Source organism: Eulemur rufifrons, chromosome 10 (genome assembly GCF_041146395.1).
Source record: "Eulemur rufifrons isolate Redbay chromosome 10, OSU_ERuf_1, whole genome shotgun sequence".
Lineage (NCBI taxonomy): Eukaryota > Metazoa > Chordata > Mammalia > Primates > Lemuridae > Eulemur > Eulemur rufifrons.
In genome coordinates, this window is record NC_090992.1 from 22,410,018 (window position 1) to 22,429,143 (window position 19,126).

Consider the following 19,126-nt stretch of genomic DNA (forward strand, 5'->3'; position numbering starts at 1 on the left):
TATATGCTAATTAAAGCAGGACCTTCTGTTTGTAAGTACTTGTTAGCTGTTAGCTTTAAATTGCTAGACGTGAGTTTAAAAATACCTTTGTTGCACAATGGAGTATCATGAATTCTTACAGTGGAACATTATGAAGTCATTAAATAGGATGTCATAGAGTAGAAGAATACCTAATGGCTAAGAAGAACTGTTGAATGCACATACACAGACATATTAGAAAACTGTATGTGAGTGAGTCTCAATCAGTTTGTGTGTGGGATGCTTACTAAAGCATACAGATTTTATGAGTCCCAAGTCCTGGGCTGAGACTCCACCAAGGAGACTATTTGGAGCTCCAAATGTCTTGTCCATCTTTGAATAGATATGAATATAATACCAAATAATGGTGAACAGTTCATGATTTTTAAAATTTCACGTGTTAGTTATATTTCTTAAAATGGACAGATATCACTGTTGAAGTCATATTATTTGATGAAAATTAATTTATTTTAAAAGATTTTCCAGTTAGTATAACTTTTAATTGAGGAGATTTTATCATTCTATGGTACAATAGAAAAATTACTGATGTTAAAATATATCTAATATTTATTGAGCTCTTAATTGTCTACAAAGCACTGGTTAAAGTGAATTGTTTTCTCATTTGGTGTATTTGAACTTATCCAAAGTCACGTAACTAGTGGCACAGTTGAAATTTGGAGCCTGGTTTATGCCTCTCCAAAGCTGGAGGTTTTAATTATTGTTAGCTCAGTAATTGAATGCTCTTCTAAGAAAAGATCAGTTTTATTCATAAATGAAATTACAGTTAAGTTTTATATGTTATTAGTATTACTTCTCCAAATTATACTGGAATTATTAAAATTGAAAAGAATATAGATTGCAGATACAAACATAGATACTGACATGTGTCTATGCACACACACAAATACACACACACACTGATAGCTCATTATATTATAGAAAAGCAATGGGAACAAAATCATCTCTCTATATAGATTGGTAACCAATCTATTCAAACCTTGATTGAATCTCATGAGTGACATTTTTAAGGTGGCTTCCATAATTAAATATTGTAGTAATTCCACAAATTAATAGAAGTCAAAAAATGACTACAAAATTCTGAGAACAATAAAGGGACTTGAGGTAGGGTGAATGACTTCCTATTTCAAATGGTAGACTGAGCTCTGATTTATCGGACAGGCTTAGGTATTCACTAGATTCTAATTCCAGTCATTTATCTCTAAATTTAATGAAACCCATGACAAATATAAAATACATGCAATTAATTTATTCTGTAGTTATGGCCATTTTTCCTAGTAACTGATAAAACTCTGACAAAGGTTTTGAAGATAATTTCAAGTATTATATTTTGTATACTGAATATTATATAAGACTTAAAAATGTATGCCACAGGACTTTTCACAGGAATCATTTTGAAGCTAGAAGTTCTAGGATACCAAGATTTAGAATATTATTCTCATTTTTACTGAAAATATATGCAAATCATTTTAATATCTGCTGTGCTTACTATGTATCACACTCTTTGTTGATCACTTTACATATATCTCTCTTTCTTCCTTATAACAACTCTGTAAGGTAAGAATAATTGTCTCTATTTTATAGAAATTAAAAAAATAAAAGGTAAAAGTGTTTACTCAGTTGTGTTGTCAAGTGGGGGGAGACGAAGGGAAGGGTGATGTACGGTGGTGGTGCCTTCTCTCCCAATAATTTCCATCAGTTCTCACTTAATTACTCTAAATAAAAATGTAACTAAGTGAAAACATCATGCTTACTATGCAGGTAAAGCTTTGGAATGACTTATAGCACAAAGACCCGTACTACAAGATAGCTGCCCTAAGTCCCTGAGTATAGAAAAGCTAGAAAGTTGCCTGGTTCACACAGGTAGCAAGAGAGAGAGCTAATAACCAAAGCTGAATCTATCTGAGTCCTAAGTCTATGTACTTATCTATTGTGCTGTCTAATAATGTACTCTTGCTAAGGAGAAACTTCCATGTAAAAATATTTTAAATGCATCTAAGTATGAAGTGCTAAGTTAATGGCATAAAATAATGTTACCTACTATTTAATTTCAGAAGATGAAAGATAGCTTCTTCAAGTTTTCCCCAAAGATGTCTATTCCCAAAATAGACAATAAATTAAGTCAAACAGCCTATTAATGTAATGTGAAGTGGGGTGCCAAGAGGTGGAAGATAATATTAATAGATTCAAGGTGCTTGTCATTGTGCAGCTAAAAAGAGAAGGATATATGGAGACATCCACATCGAAAATTCTTCTTTAGCAATGATTTCCTTTGGAAATGGAGATATTTCCAAGCTTAAGAGCTGGTGGTCTCAAGGATGACTGATTGTATCTTAGTTTCCATATTCTAAAGTAGTAGGACACATACACAAAAGCCAAGATTGGTGCAAAGGTCAGATATCTTTCAAAGGCAAGGGAAATTTCATGTCACTTGTGAGGAAATAGAATTTTCACATCATTCATAGAAAATAAGTGCTACCTATGATTAGTGCTATGAAAAAGCTCGTTGATAACAGAAAGAAAAAAACTAACGTTATAGTGTCATATACTATTTGATCAAACATGTCCATCCTGATATAGGCTTGAAATTTCTTTATTTTTTTTTTCCTTCAGAGGACTTTTTTTTTTTTTTCCTCTCTAAGCAAATACCTTAGGGTGTAGAGCACTCGACCATCATTCCAAATTCTCAGCATCCTATTGGGGGTGGTGATCCAGTGAGCATCAGCCTTTTTGGAGTTTCTGAAGAAAGTGTCTGGAATCCAGATTTTCCCCACCATGTTGCTGTTTAATCGGAGAACTTTGATGGTGCTGTTAAATTTCAAACGTCTGTCATACCATGTTTGGGCAAAAAATATATCAATCGTATACTCCTGTTTTAAGAAAAATGATAAAACAGAACATTTTTAAAATAGTAAGATTGTATTGTAGAGTATTTGTATATCTCATTCTTGTTCTGTTTGCTAATATGAGGCAAAGCTATTCTGGCTTTGAATAGACCAAAAGGAAGCAAGTACTACCGCCTCACCCATCTTTTACAGACCAGTTTGATATTTTTATGGAAAACAAAATTGACTTGCCTAAATGAGTTCTGGTAACAGGATCTTAGCCCTGATGTAATCCTTTACTTTCCATGTCTACCGAGCAGAATTTGTCATAATATTTTGAGCCAGCTAATTCTTTGCCGTGCAGTGCTGTCCTGTGGATTGCAGGATGTTTAGAAGTATTCCTGGCCTCTACTCACCAGCACAGTAGCAAGCCCCACCCCCGCCCGCAATTACTTCTGCCAAATTGTGACAATTAAAATTACTTCCACACGTTGCCAAATGTCTCTTGAGGAAACAAATGGTCACGGTTCAGAATCACTGCTATAGAGTAAAACGAAGCCCAGAATATTCAAAAACAGTCCTAAGGTGGAGAGTTGGAAGTTCAGTTGCTTCAAAGTAACATGAGGACCCTAAAGGACTTATCTGGTTAGGTCATATAAGGACAGCAAAAGGGAACACACACGAGTGCTTTGCACCATGCCTGGCAGGTAGCAAACACCCAATAAAGGTAACTTATTATTTTTTTTTTTTTACTATTTGTTTATTATTGTTTTTTTTCTCTAAACAAGATGAAATTAACCAATTAAAAATAATTTAAAATACTGTGCTAATCTCTATCACAAAGCACATTCTTAAAGGTTATAGTAACAAATGACTATGTAGATTCCCCTCAAGTGTATATATGTCACTAAACTGGAAAGTGGTTGACTTCAGTCAAAGAAAAGCAGATATGGTATGAAATTCAGACCATTTGGCCTGGACTCAGAACACCGAGTTCTAGTTTGACTATCATATTTAGCGGTAGTGTTCGGGGAAACATCTTTATACTGTTTAGGCCTCATGTTCCTCATCTTCACAAGTCGACAATTAATACAAATAAATGCTTAGGTTACTTCCAGCTCTATAATAGTAAGATTCTTTGCTTCTCAACTCCATTATCACCATGATCCTCCTCCCAATTGTTAATAAAAAAAGCTATTATCATTTTATTCTTATTGATGTTATTCATCAAGTCCTTATTTTGTGCCAGTTCTCTGGCTAAACACTTTTCATGCATCATCTCATTTAATAAACTACCTATTTGAACAATAGAAACAAATAAACTCTTTCTATAATAAACAATAGGTTAGATTATTTGGTATTGACACCATTGCAATTAACTCGTCCTACTTCTGTCTTGCATTATTTAATAACTTGATTTTGTAAATGGAACAAATAAATGGAAAAAAAAAAACCAACTCAGAGTTCTCAGGATATGAGAGCTGGGGAAGGAGGGTTATCCACATTTCCTAGTCCAGTCCCCTAGTCGCCATTTTATGCTGAAAACATAAAGCACCAGGGAGACTGTTGATTTTGAAGACTACACAGCCCGACAGGATCCATGGAGAATCTGCTTCTTTGGCCTCATTCACATTGTTCTGTGTCCTTTCCTTGCACCATCTGCCACTGAGTCATTGTAACTGACTACATTTCTACTGGGGTAAACCATGCCATCTTTGTTCACCATTTAGTTCCTTTTTCTAAGCTCTAAATAATGAGAAGGGAATCTATTTTCTGAAATACTTTGTCAACTAATTAGTGATGTGCCAGTAGGAGGAATAATTAAATAATTTAAGATTTACATTTTGGCCACAAAAACCACACATGAAAAACTCTGGTGCAGGGTGTGGTGGCAAGTGCCTATAATCCCAGCTACTTGGGAAGCTGAGATGGGAGGGTTGCTTGAGGCCAGGAGTTCAAGACCAGTCTGTGCAACATAGTGAGACTCTGTCTCAATTTAAAAAAAGAAAAAAAGAAAAGAAAGAAAAAAAAGAGATTTGATCCTTAAAACCAGCATTTCACAAACTGTAATCCAGGAACAGTTCTGGGAACTGTTATTGCTAAAGCAAGAAAGTTCTAAGTTTAAGTAAACTGCCTATATAGCTTCCAGTTCTTCGATATTTACAATTTATAGCAGAACATTAAAGATTCTGGGAATTCTACCTGTAAAGAAGTAAAATGTTAGAATGTGTTTAATGGTTAACAACCAAAGTTACTGGCATGGAGTATGCAGGTGATGGTATAGCACCTCGATTAAGAGCAATTCAAGTTTATTTTCCTCTCTCTCTCTGACTTAAGGAAGCATCTTTGTTGCTAGGTTGGTAAACAATGTTTTAAATATATAACATCACCATATTATATTATATTATATTAATACCATACTATACATAATATTACATCCTGTTATGTTGTACTCCATTCTACTCTATTGTATTGTATTGTGGATCTCATTTTAGTTCTTTATTTCAGATTTGTAGAAAGTGTTATATAAGAACAAAGTTTAACATTTATTATTACATCTGATGCATTATTTCTTCCGAAAAACATTTCTAATTTGAAGCAAATTATGCCATCCTCGAATCATCACTATTCTAAAAACATTACTAGTGGAGTACTCTATTTTATTTTGTAGTAAGTGGCTCTTGACAAGTACACAATGATTCTTGAATTGTAACAGTATAGCATATTTACAGATTAATTATATATATGATCACATCTCATTCTCATAACAAAAATCCTCAAAATTTAATTATCTTCTTATTATAAGAAAGAAAAATATCTGAAAGATTATCTTTCCTTTCTAATGTCTTGAACCTATTTTTTGTTATGTTCCTTGCTATTTCCATGACTCATTTCCTCTCAAACATGCTAATAAAATAGCAGAAAATTTTATTAGGAAACTCACCATATTGATAGCGTTCACTGGACCAATGCTATTCACATACATGTCTGTGTGAATTAATGTTGGTTTCACTGTGAAGAGAACCACAGAAATATGCATATGGAGAGGTACACAATTTTAATGTTTTAGTCTTTGTTTTCTAGAACAGATGTATTTAGCTACATTAGAAGTAATTTATTTACAACTAATTTGGTACCAGTTACTAATGTACTACATTTGAGTAGCTAGTTTATGCACATACATGCAATAAGCAAGCACAGTAGAGTTTTGAAACTGATTATCCTTTTAAAACTACATAAAAATGAAAGAATTAGAAAATGCTTCTCTTAGCTCTTCTTCATCTTTCTCTCAGATATCTTGAATTTTACCATTTCTCCTTCAAGCTCTGAAAATGATCTGGTCATTGTACTTACCTGAGCCATATACAAAAATAATTACTTGGTGACTCAGAGGAAACATATGCCTAAAAACATGCAGTAGACATAAAGAATAACTAGTAATATAAATTATTTTGGAAACATTGTTCCATGTAGATTCCTTTTATGACCACTCTATCCTTCCATACTTCTAACCAACACAAAATTAATCTCCCTCAATGATTTAGTGGATGTTATGACACCAAAGATAATATGAGGAAACCATATGGAAGCCCATTGTGTACCCATTTGTCAGACAAGACTGATATTAAAAATCCATGACCAAATGCATGCGCTCCATTTTCATTAAACATTTAATGAACAAGGATTCATAATATCATTCTGGGCTTGGATTCAACAAGTACATTTGCCTTTTTATTCATTTTCCTTGACAGCGCTGTGTCCTGACTCTCTGCAGTGGATTGAGTTCTCCACCATTACCCGCATCCACACCTTTGCCTTCTCCTCAGTGAGGCTATTCCTCTGCCTCCAGACTTTGAACTTGCTTTAGGTGATAATATATCGACAAAAGTGAGTGTGCCAGTTCCAAGCCTAAGCACTAGGTCCTATGAGCTTCTACTTTCTCTCTGGGTCTTTCCCATTGTTGAGAGAAGGATTCTCCTAGCTAGTTTACTGGTCTTGGGAGTAGAATAAGACACACAGAGCACATCTGCCCTCAGTACACATCCCCAGGCTTGCCTTAACCCAGCCCCCTGCTAAGTGTTAAATAAATAAATGTTTATTATTGTATGCTACTGAGATTTTGTGGTTGTTTGTTACACAACAATAGGCAACCAATGTATATCCTCTTTATTATTATTATTTTCTTTGTTTTTTGATATTGCTTTATAAAGAGATTGTCACTTTTTTCCTACAGCCTCTGTCTGGGATATCTAGGAAAATTTGAATTTCTAGCTCTGGAGCTTCATTTGAGAATCACATTTCTGCATTTATCAATACCTCTTCCTCCCCGAGGCCTGAATGCTATTTAAACACTATTTATTTATTTTTACAACACATAACAAAAGTATAATTTAAATCTTTCTGATTCTTGAAGTATGCTGATGTTTTCTTCTAATAAGGTAGATTCCTATCTACAGCATACCACAAAAGGCTGTAACAAACCTCCTATATCAGGTCGAAGTTTATTGTCATATCCTTCCAGCAGGTTGTTCAAGATGACAGTGACATCACCCTCAGGAACTTTTGGAGTCAAGACCCATGTTTTGTTAGAGGCATAATCTTCATAGTCATCATCAGATTTTTGGCTAGTGAAGCTAAAAAACCAAAAATATTGGTCAAAAATCACATATATTACACCCAAGTTGACTTTTACCCGCAGACCATTGGTGCAAAAAGAGAAATAAAACAGAATTAAAGGAATGTATAAAACCGTGAAAAATCTTACCTGAGAGTTAGTCTAACTAATTAAACTGTGCAGATGGAGGTTAAAACATACTAAAGTGTACTCTCCAGTTTTCCAGAATTCTCTGCCCTCCCATCCATAAATACAACTGTTTTACCAGTTATTTTTGCCTTTCCCATATTTAATGTTCTTCCTGCCCACCTGCCTAGCCTAGCCTCCTGAAGTTATAAAAATACTATTTTAGTGAAAGTGATGCTTAAATGATCATACTGTAGTCTAAGAATTCAGGATGTCTACTTCATCCTCCTTTGAGAAGTTAACTTGCTCCAACCTATTAATGAAAGGAAGAGACTGATAATTAGATTCACTCCCACAATCCGCCAGACATGCTTCTCCTCTATTAATTGAGCACTAAGGAGAGCAAACTCTTGCTGCCTTTGCTTTCCCCAGGGTGAGTGTATGTGTATTTTTCCCCCTCATTTATACTGAAGGCAAGGGTGGTTCATTTATCTTTGGTTGTTGAGAACCTGGTACTATGAAGAAAAATGTAGTTGCAGACTTTAAACCACCCTTTATTGTGGTAAAGGTTTCTAATCTGGAAACTCATACTAATGGTTAATGTACTGCAATCACAGAAATGGAATTACCTGCTTTGACTTATCAGAAAAGCCAAACAATATTCTGTGATTCAGTCTTTTGTGCTAAAATCTGTCATAAAACCTCCCACAGTTGGGCTGGAAGCTAACTAAGGGCGACTCTGGAAGGCGATTGGAATTTCCACAGCTTACCTCTCCCCCTGCCACAAGTTCCACACTGCCCTCTCCACAAGATGATTATATTTCCTAGATCTAGGGGCAACACAAACCCTTGGGAAAGCTGCCATTTTCATTTTTATCAGCACTCAATAAATGTTGGTTACTTCTGTGGTTTAGGGTAAAATTTCTTTAAAAATATAAACTTAAAATATTAACATAACATTTCCCAACCCTATTCTCATCTTCAGCTTATTTTCCTAGATATATGGTATAGAATGAATTTTGTCAGATTCAAATAATTACCACATTGCCCTGAAAATATATAGAGAGATATTTATATATTCTCAAACCAGATTCATCACCTTTCATCAGTCATAGTCATCAAATTTATATATATGTGCATGCACACATAACATAGCTACATTATATATGCATACACATAGCTTAAATACACATAAATATGAGTATATACGTATGTGAGTTCATGTGAATGACTATATATGTTGTGTGTATATGTATACACAAATGCAGCAGAAGATGACCAAATGCAGCAGAAGAAAAATAATTATGTGATTAATCTGGTTTGAGAATAAGGATGGGGGATGAGGTTTTAAAAGTAATTACTGGTTACTGGTATGGATCAATTTAGTAAGCAAGTATAGTAACCTCCTGTCTTTTTATTTCTATATACCTTTACGATTAGGAAACACTCTAAAAATATATCTGCAAAAAACCTAACATAGCCAGTGTCTTCAATCTTGCACTTTAGTGAGCACAGGCACGTTAAACATGCATTAATTTCACAGAGTGTCCACAATGGTATGATGGGCTGGGCAATGCTGCAGCCAGCTCTCAAAGAGAAATGCCTCCTTGCAAGCATAGCCACTGGTTCGCTGCTAGCTCTTGGGAGGAATTTCTCCAGAGCTCTGAATTCTGTCTAATACTGAACTCTGCCTAATAGAGTGCTAATCCTCAGATCTAAATTTTACTAGTTTAGGAAAGGAAAAAAAAAAAAAAAAAGCTCTCTGGCAAAACAATTTCCAAATCTCCCCGATAATTCATTGAGAAAAGAATATGGTTGGCCGTCAGATGTCATCATAATGGAATTTACCACCATTTAAATTGTTCATGCAAAAGTGCCTTTTCAAAAAACCAATCTCTGTCTCTCTCGCTCTCTCTTTCTCTTTTACCTGTCAGACACAGCACCCTATTAAATTTTCTTCAAAGGAATGAATATGTGTTAAATCATTTGGTTTGTTTGTTTATGGCACCTCCTCATACTAACAAATAAATGATCCAACTATGATGGTGCTGTATTACTGTTATTACTATTATCTAGCACACCAAGAGGAAAAATACATTAAATGAAAAGATAAGGGATACTTGCTGAGAAGGAATGCTACTTTACAGAATTGAACCAGTAATTCTCTCCAAGTCATCACCTAGTGAATACCAAAACAATAGTCAGATTGATTATTTTATATAAAAATGTCAGTGACAAATTTTTTTCACACTTCAAGATGTCCTCTTAGCCATAGAGAGGTAAAATGAAGTAATTAAAAGCACATACTTAGGTGTTAGGAATTCCTAGCTCTGCTGTCTGGATTTATGTCTTGCCTCTATTATTGTTTTTATGACCTTGGGGATCATTATTTAACCTTGCTAAGCTTCAAAGTTCTCATTTTTAAAATACAGTTAATACTAGTATTCTTATCGCATTCTTGTGTAAGGTTAAGATAATGTTTATAAAGTGTTTAGCACAGTACCTAACACACAGGATTGCAAATCGGTCCACTACAGTTATTGTTATACAGTGACCACTGCTAGATTTTTAACAGCTCCAACCATGGAACCAAAACCTGAATCTACAGATGCGGCTTCAAGACTTTTATCTAATATGGGCTGAGAAGAACTAAAACCAAATGTTTTCCAGGAAGAAAAATAATGAGCCACTACATTGCAAATAAATGAAGTTTTTCTTCTCTGCAGCTTTCCTAGCTGAGGTCTAAATTAAAAGGGCTGATGCATAATCTGGGATTGTTTCCAGATTTGTCTTAAAAAAATAAAATAAAAAACTTCCCCCATTCAAGCTTGGCTGTTTCTTTTCTCTAGAATTCTTTAGAGATAAGAACATCCGTATTTACAGGTAGACTATCCAGGAATAATGAAGTCTGACTACTAGATGAGACATTCTGTGAAACTGCAGACTCCACAAGAACACCTGGGCAGAAATATGTTGCTAATGATTCAAAAAAAATCGAGCCAACAGATGAGTGGGTGGAGAACAAACATAAACTTGAACTTCCGGTTAAAAGCACCTATCTGAATGTAACAGCCTTTAGTAGTTATTATCCCTGCTCACACTTTATAGTTTAAAAAATATTCTTATACAAAGAACTGAAATTGAAATTACCCTTACATTGACTATTAAAACACCTTTTTTTTTTTTTTTCCCGGTCGTCTGAATGTTAATTCCACTGGGACATTGTTAGAAAAAGAAGTGAAGTTTTCATCTCTGAAAACTTTCAAAGAAGTGTTAGAAAGCCACCTTACCAGGAATCTGGGACCAGCAGCAGTAGCTACTGGAAGCTCACTATAGATGGAGAGTCCTGGGACCCACCCAGACTCCTCGATCAGAATCTTTATTTTAATAAATTCCACAAGTGATTCATGTACAGTATCAGTGGTACTTACTCTTGACTCTGTGTGTGTGTGTGTGTGTGTGTGTTTGTGTAGAAATGGGATTTTTTAAAAGTACAGATTCCCATGTTTCTGCCTTAGATTGGAACCTCAATCTCCATGTTGTAGATTATGCATTTTTATCTTCAATTTTACAGTTTTATGCATAATTTCAATTTGGTCATGATTACAAATGTGAATTCATATTTGTAATTAGAAGCAAAAATTAATTTTATTTGGAAAACAGTGGTTTATAAAAACAAATGCTGCATAGAGATTGCTCAGAGGTTGCTCACAATGATATCTAAGACTCTAAATATTTGAATTTTGATACATATTCTGGATGGTTGTCACTGTGAAGATTAATCATTTTTAAATTTCTGGAAATTTAAATTTCCACCTAGATATTTTAGATTCCCATAGAGGTTATGAAACTTTAGGTTCAGTGAGATTGGAGTATTTAGTCATTGTACTCCCCAGGACAGAACAGCAGACATTTGGATGACAAATAAAAACATTTGTCCTTTCATTCAAGCATCTTTAAATTCTCTGGTGTTTGGCATCATAAAGTCAGAATATATATTTCTTTTTCTATAATATAGAAAAGTAGTTGATTTAAAAACAAAAACATATTTTTATACTTGAAATATTTTTAAATGATTGATTAACGTTCACTCCTATTATTTTCACTAACATTTTGTTGGTACAGGTTTTGGCTTACTTTTATTCTATAAATGCAATGAGTCATATGTAGAGTCTTTTATATGGAAAAATAAATCTCTCAAGACATAAAGGCTAGGAAAATAACTTTAAATCTTTTCTATGAAAAATTCCCATTTTCTGCTCCACTGTTACCTCTGAATTGTGAATACCCACTGCTTACAGCTCATAAATCTCTATTCCTTGCTTTACGACACTAAGAGGGATCCCCTGCTACCTCAGATTCTCATCGGGCTATGGAGTCCAGTGGGAATCCCATGACCCCAAAGCATCATCCATAGAGGAATGTCTTGCTCTTTATGTGATGTCATCATGTTATCTGAGAGTTGGTTTAGTTCTAGAAATCAAGCTAAATTGAAGTACCTTTGCATATACTGGCCTTTCTGACTACAGTCTTCCCTTTCCTCCACCCCCAACCCAATACTCGGCATAGTTTATTTCTTCTTATCTTTCCATTTTCAACACAAGCATCATTCATCTTCTCATAGAGGCAATCTCTGACTGTCTTATCTACACTCGCTGCCCACTTCACCCTTTATATGTTCTAGCCAATAGATAGCTTCATATCATTTATCACAATGTGCATTGATTGATTTGCCTATTGTCTGTCTCCAGTACTAAGCTATAAATTTCATGAGTGTGTGCTTAATGAAGATTTGTGGAAATAAATTTTTGCTCACCATTTTTCCTCAGTGAAATAATAACACTCAAAATAGCTACTGTTAAATATTCACTGTTTTAGGTAGAACTTTAAAGACTGCCCACTTAATCCTCAAAACAGTGATAGTCCTGCAATTATCCCCATTTTCTAGATAAAGAAACATAGCTGTAATTATCAAGAGTCACTTTGGTCAAAATCAAAACATTTAACTGTTATTCTTTATGGCTTTGAGAAAGGAATGGGGACCAAAGAATCTGCTATTATACATTCATCCACAATAGGATCATCATAATAAATGATGGCTCCAGCTTGTTTACCTTTAGGACAATAAATTAGTTTATGCCTGAGCACAGTAAAAGATATGGCACCTTCAGCACAAAGTTAGTAACATTTGGATTTCATAAACTCACCATTGCAGATACCAAAAATTTGATCTCCCCACACTGAGGAATAAAAGCAAAGCTTGCAATTTAACTTAATGGATGTAATAAGCTGCCTGGCTTAAATTCCTTCTCGGTTTGGAAAGCAATATACATTGCAGGAGCCAGGCACACATATAAGCTAGTTCGATTCAAAGGATACCCTCCAGCCACTGCAAATGGTGGAATTTGGTAGCCAGTGTAGGCACAGGTAGAGTCGGTGAGTGGGCAGAGGGAACTCAGAGGGCAGAGGGAACTCAGAGGGCAGAGGGAACTCAGTGTATGATCATGGGAGGGGGGACTCCACTCAGTACTATCCAGGAGGACTGGAAACTCTTGAGAAACACAGTGGTGTTCAGTGAAAGAGGCCGCTGGGGCACCAGTTGCTCCTTCATGTAGGGTTCTCCAGTGGCTCGGGGGTTCTATACCTCCCATTAAGGACACGTACGTGCCTTGTGCCAAGCCTGTTGGGAATGGTGATCTCTGCGTGGTTTGTACACATGAATGTGTATATGCAAAGAGGGTAGAGTTAGGGCAGGGAAGTAACACATTCTACTAGCAATTTTTCCTGCTTATAAGGACTTCCTTACCTCACACCCTGTTCATGTTTTTGATATTTTGCTGTTGGTAAGTGCATTTATTTGACTGAATGAATCAAGAGATATGTATTTTCCAATGCGTAAAATGCTAACTTTATTTTATGAACTACCACCAGTCACCCGTATCACATAAATGTCTGTGGGATTGCATTAGTTAAGATGAATTGATTGCAAGTATTACAACTTTTGAACTAAATTGGGAGGCATCAACACATACAGTGGTAAACCCTGAGATGGGATGAGCTTCAGGGTGTTTTGACTCAGCTTCTTAACTATGTGTGCAAAAACTCAGGTATTTTTCTATTTCTGTCTTCTATCCTCTATAGTGCCAGTTTCAACCCCAAGATGGCTTGTTTATGTGGTCACAAAAAGCTGCCAACAACTCTTAGCCTCTACACTTCCTTGGATGCACCCGTAGAAACAGAGAGATAAACTTTTCCAAAAGCTCTCTCAAATAGAACAAAATGTCTACTTTTCTATTAATAAAAGCCCCAGAAAGTCTCCTTTTGTATATCACTAGGCTGAATGGGCTCATGCATATGCAACCAATATCTATGGCTAGAGAATGGGAATATGCTGATATTTTACTCTAACTATATGAACCTACTACAAGCATCAAATACAGAATCAGTTTCTCCAAAAGCATGTGGGCTTCCCAGATACCAAATTAAAATTGGGGTATTTGAGAAAGTGAGAAGGGAAAATGTGGAGAAGGCAAACATAGCACTCACTGGAAGAAAGCGGGTAATAGGAGTATAACAGAAATAAAAATCATCAATGTCAGATTATGTTCTAGGATTATCATTATTGTTCATTTTCCCCAGGTTATCCCCCTCATCATAAGTTGTGTTGTTTGCTTGTTTTAACCCTCCTTAAATAGAAGTGGGAAGATGTGGAATAGCTCAGACTCATACACTGCAGGAGGGAAAATATTTTGGCCTATCTGCTAATGATGAGCATTTTGTGTATTCTACACCCCAGAAAATCTTCTATCCCTAGATTTATCCAAACAGAAATGCATGTACATGTCTACTAAAAGACGTGTACAAGAAAGTGCATAGTTGCATTATTGGTCACAGACAGGAATAAATATAACCAAAATCAATAGTAAAATGAATAAATAAAATGTGGTATTTTCATATAATAAAATATTGGACAATGCAAATTAGCAAACTATTGCTACATGGAGCAAAATGAATTTGAAAACTAAAAATCTGAGAAAAAGATGTACATACATATCGATACATAGACAAATAGTTATATTCCTGTTTTTATAAAACTTAGTGATAGGTAAAATTGAACTATAGTGCTCAAAGTCAGGACAGCAATTACTTTGACGTCAGAGAAAAAGGACAGAAATTGGGAAGAAATGAGGACATTTTCTAGGGCATTAGCAATATTTTTTTTCCAGACATGGTTAGTGATTATATGGGTTTTTATTATAATTTGTGATAATCCATTGAGCTATATTTATGTCTTATGCACTTTATATAAATTTTACTTCACAATGAGAAAAAATACTTCAAATGATTAAGTTTAGGTGTGAAGGTCAGAAGCAGAGCATTAGATCCCTATGGGCAAGGACTATTTTTGTCTTCAACAGTGTTGTTTTCCAAAACTTTGCAAGTGGCTGCCACTTGGCGAGATACTCAATGAACACTTATAAAAATAAGAGTATGGGTTATTTTTTAAAGAAGATTCAATGTTTGTCAAAATTAACTTAGTAAAACTCTCTCTCTTTATATGTTTGCCAATGTAAAAATTACAGTTAATAGCAAAATGAACTGCCTACATAAAATGATATTGCATGTTAGCCATCACTCTCTTCATTAAACACTGTTGGTTCCTTGCTGTGAAAACTCCAATGATGTATATTGAAAATATTTTTGTATTAAAATGAAACAACACCAAGGTTAACGCAAGAAACCAATTCTAAAGTCATCTCAACTGACTATGGCTGTTGGAAAGAATAGAAATAAAAGTGTGGATGCTAAAATTGGGGTTAGAAAGAAATTTCAATGAATGATTATTAAACCGGCATATTTTCTAATTTATCTATTTGTAAAACACTGCAATGTGATTATTTACAAAATGATAAAAAATAGTGTTCTCGATTTCTCATTTGTATACACTTTGCCACAGAATAGAAGCTACACGGACTTTGTTCCACTTAATGTATGGCTTCATAACCTGAATAATCTTGAGAAAACTAGAAAACTAGGACAATTCACCTTGCACACTACACACTAACATGGAAAATTAAAAGGCAGTAACCTGAAGTGGGTCCATAAATATGTTAGTCTCATGCAACGATTTTTTTAATGAGGTGGCAGAACATACACACTATACTGGCACTGTTATTGGACTAAATGACAACATGATGACAGATTAAATCAATATAATTTGGGGCACTCCTTTCCCTCACTCCAGAAACACACGTGGACTCTGCATTTCTTGCTATGTTCTGACTATGAAAATCCAAGACCAATTTTTTTTTTTTTTTTTTTTTGAGACAGAGTCTCACTCTGTTGCCCAGGCTAGAGTGAGTGCCGTGGCATCAGCCTAACTCACAGCAACCTCAAACTCCTGAGCTCAAGCGATCCTCCTGTCTCAGCCTCCCGAGCAGCTGGGACTACAGGCATGCACCACCATGCCCGGCTAATTTTTTCTATATATATTTTTAGCTGTCCATATAATTTCTTTCTATTTTTGGTAGAGATGGGGTCTCGCTCTTGCTCAGGCTGGTCTCGAACTCCTGAGCTCAAACGATCCGCCCACCTCGGCCTCCCAGAGTGCTAGGATTACAGGCGTGAGCCACCGCGCCCGGCCCCAAGACCAATTTTAACCACAGAAGATACGCAAGCCATAAAAACTAATGTCAGAGAATGATGTATTTCTTGATTTACATTTCTTGATTTACTATCGAGGTATATATCAAGGAAGAAATTCAAAGCATTTATACGATGACAATCATGCATTGAGCAAGCTCAATGTCCAACACACACTGAATGTTCAAAATTGGACAAAGACCAGTCATTCTTAATCCTAGGTGCATGTTAAAATTACATGAAGGGCTTTAAAAAATGCCAATGCTAAGGGGCTACCTCTTATGATACTGATTTAATTGGTGTAAGGTGGGACCAAGACATTGGTATTCAACTAATTCTAAGATGTAGCCATAATTAAGAGCTATTGTAACAGAGTATGACAGATGCCCCTGGACTTTCTTTTCTTAGAGTAAATAACTACTTTGGTAACTGCTCTTAGGAAAGTCAGATGTCATTTAGTATTTTAAGGTAACCTGGAAATGCAAAGGAGCATCACCCTTAATATTTATGTACTAAGATAGCCCCTTATTAGTGTTTCCCAAAGCATGGGGCACCTGCCCCTGAGACATAGACGATTTTAATTAAATGTCACATAGGCATAGTATTAAAAGATATTGAAATACATAATTAGAAAGTCTTTCCCTTTTTAATTTTCTTTTAGCACATCTAATTATATTAAGGACAAAGTCTTGGTTTATTTCTAATTTGCCTTTAGCCTCTCTTACCAATTTGTTAACTACGTTCTAAAGGGAAAAATAGCAAGCTCCCCACATCTGGTAGACAAAATTATATAATTAAAATTTGTTAATTTTGTTCTGGTTTGACTGAGTTTACCTTGCAGTTGTATTGTTATGAAAAGTGACACTGATTTTCCAGGGTTTTTTTTTTTTTTTTTTTTTTGAGACAGAGTCTCACTCTGCTGCCCAGGCTAGAGTGCCGTGGCATCAGCCTTGTTTTCCAGTTTTTATTGTTTTTATTATTAAATATAATACATAAGATAATTATACTAAAATGATGCTTGGTTTTACAAAAAAAAAAAAAGTAAATAAATGACCAGTTGTCACTTACATGTAGTAAAAACTAGAAAGTTGGCTGAATTGGGAAAACAATGCCTTATATTATAAATTTAGATTTCTTGATCCTTCAGGTAATCAGTTAATATTTGAGACTCTTTTATGGAAGACACAGTTGCAGATGGAAAAAAGTGCAATGCTGATATCAAAACACCTCTTGTCTATTTGTGAACATAAGTACCTGAACAGCTAGAAAAAGACAACTCACATAACAATGCAAGACAATATTACCAGCATTTTCACATGGAAGAACATGACTAAGCTCTGTCAGCACCTCCAATTTGATATTAAAGTTATTTCTATTAATGTGTCTCTGTATTCATTTTTAAATCTCCATTTCTGTAAGAAGACTATTTTACTCTAGAATGCACAATATTTTGAGGAACTGATAAAACTTTAGCAAAAAAAAGATCAAATATATAAACATGCACAATTTTTCACATATGTACAAGGGGACCACAGATGGATAGGAGAACTATGTACTTTCACATGATACAAGGATGAAAGATTAAATTGTTTCAGATTTAGGATAGTTTAAAGGTCACTAAGAATAAGTGTTTGAAAATGAAGGCTGGTTTTATTGAATGCAATATTTGCATATATTCAGATGTATATTAAAACATATCAAATTCAGATGTATTTAAATTGTACTGAAAATTCATATCACTGTAGTGTGTTCTACTCTGTGGCAACAAGAAATGAAATATTTCAATTTTCTTTTAATATTCAAATATTTGGAACCATGGTGCTATTTTTTTTCAAGTAATTGATTAAATTTCCACTTTCGTACAGGAGTTTTACCAGCATGTGTGCATACAACTGAGTGACCATAATTCTGGGGACATTTCTTTCTTTCTTTTCTTCTAAAATTGTGCTATAACTTTGATCTTTAAGTTCAAGTCAAACAAATGCCTAATCTGTCCTTGTGGGCATAGCTAATTCTAGAAGACTACTCTTAAGTATGCATTGACTATTTATAGATAAAATGTTTTCTCAAACCAAGGTTTTATTGTTCACTTTAAGACATTAACCAGTCTTGTCTCATCCTTATCTTTTAGTCTTGTTGCTACTACTGGTCTTCTTCCTCATTCCTCCTACTCTCATTATATAAATAGTTTATTTTTATCTCTATATAATATAAATTTACATAACTAGGAATTATGCATTCTCTAGATCATAAGAAATGCTATGTTCATTCACTCATTTGTGTTTATTCACAGACATCTCTATGAGCTAAGCACTATTCTTAGTACTTGGAATTATTACTTTTTTTAAAAGTTCTATACTAAGAATGCGCACAAATTAGTGTTCTAAGAATGCATTTTAGAAAGTCCCAAATTACTTTTGTTCCTAGAATTCTGTAACAATATAAAAAAAATCCCCAATGGAATTTGAAATCATCTTCAGTTCACCCCAAGTTTAAGTATGTTTTTTAAGTCAGCAGGTTGGTTTCATAAGCAAATAAAAAGTTTCTACAGTAGAAAAGAGTTGTTTGTACAATTCATAGATTTACAAATTTAGATCTTTTTTCATACAATAAGGCTAAAAGCCTCAAATAATTATGAATTCATCTTACTGAGAGAGAGAGGCTTAATGGAATAACAAGGTAATTTGCTGTCTTTTCTGAGTAGTGTATTATTGCCTCTCGCAAAAGGCTGCAACACTAATGCACAGATTGTAAAATGAGGCTCCTAAGGAATCCATACTTCTCCCTCTTGTTTTCCCTATCATTATTTTTTTCTAGTCTTTCCAATATCATCAAGTACATAATCACCAGTAGCACCAAAGCAGAACACATAACCATTGAA

General features: G+C 34.7%; 1 protein-coding gene across 12 annotated transcripts in view; it reads right to left on the bottom strand.

Annotated features, from left to right (window-relative positions):
- The window catches only part of GABRG2 (gamma-aminobutyric acid type A receptor subunit gamma2), a 93,238-nt gene that overhangs the window by 59,421 nt on the left and 14,691 nt on the right, over positions 1-19,126 (bottom strand). For 8 of the 12 annotated variants that reach the window (XM_069484244.1, XM_069484247.1, XM_069484248.1 and 5 more), the window contains 3 exons: positions 7,344-7,495; positions 5,806-5,873; positions 2,686-2,906 (listed from right to left, as the gene is read on the bottom strand). In XM_069484244.1, coding sequence (XP_069340345.1) covers positions 2,686-2,906; positions 5,806-5,873; positions 7,344-7,495 — 441 coding nt within the window. Of the gene's footprint in view, positions 1-2,685; positions 2,907-5,805; positions 5,874-7,343; positions 7,496-17,561; positions 17,669-19,126 lie in introns of all 12 variants that reach the window. The other 4 variants (XM_069484252.1, XM_069484251.1, XM_069484250.1 and 1 more) reach the window with 3 other exon arrangements.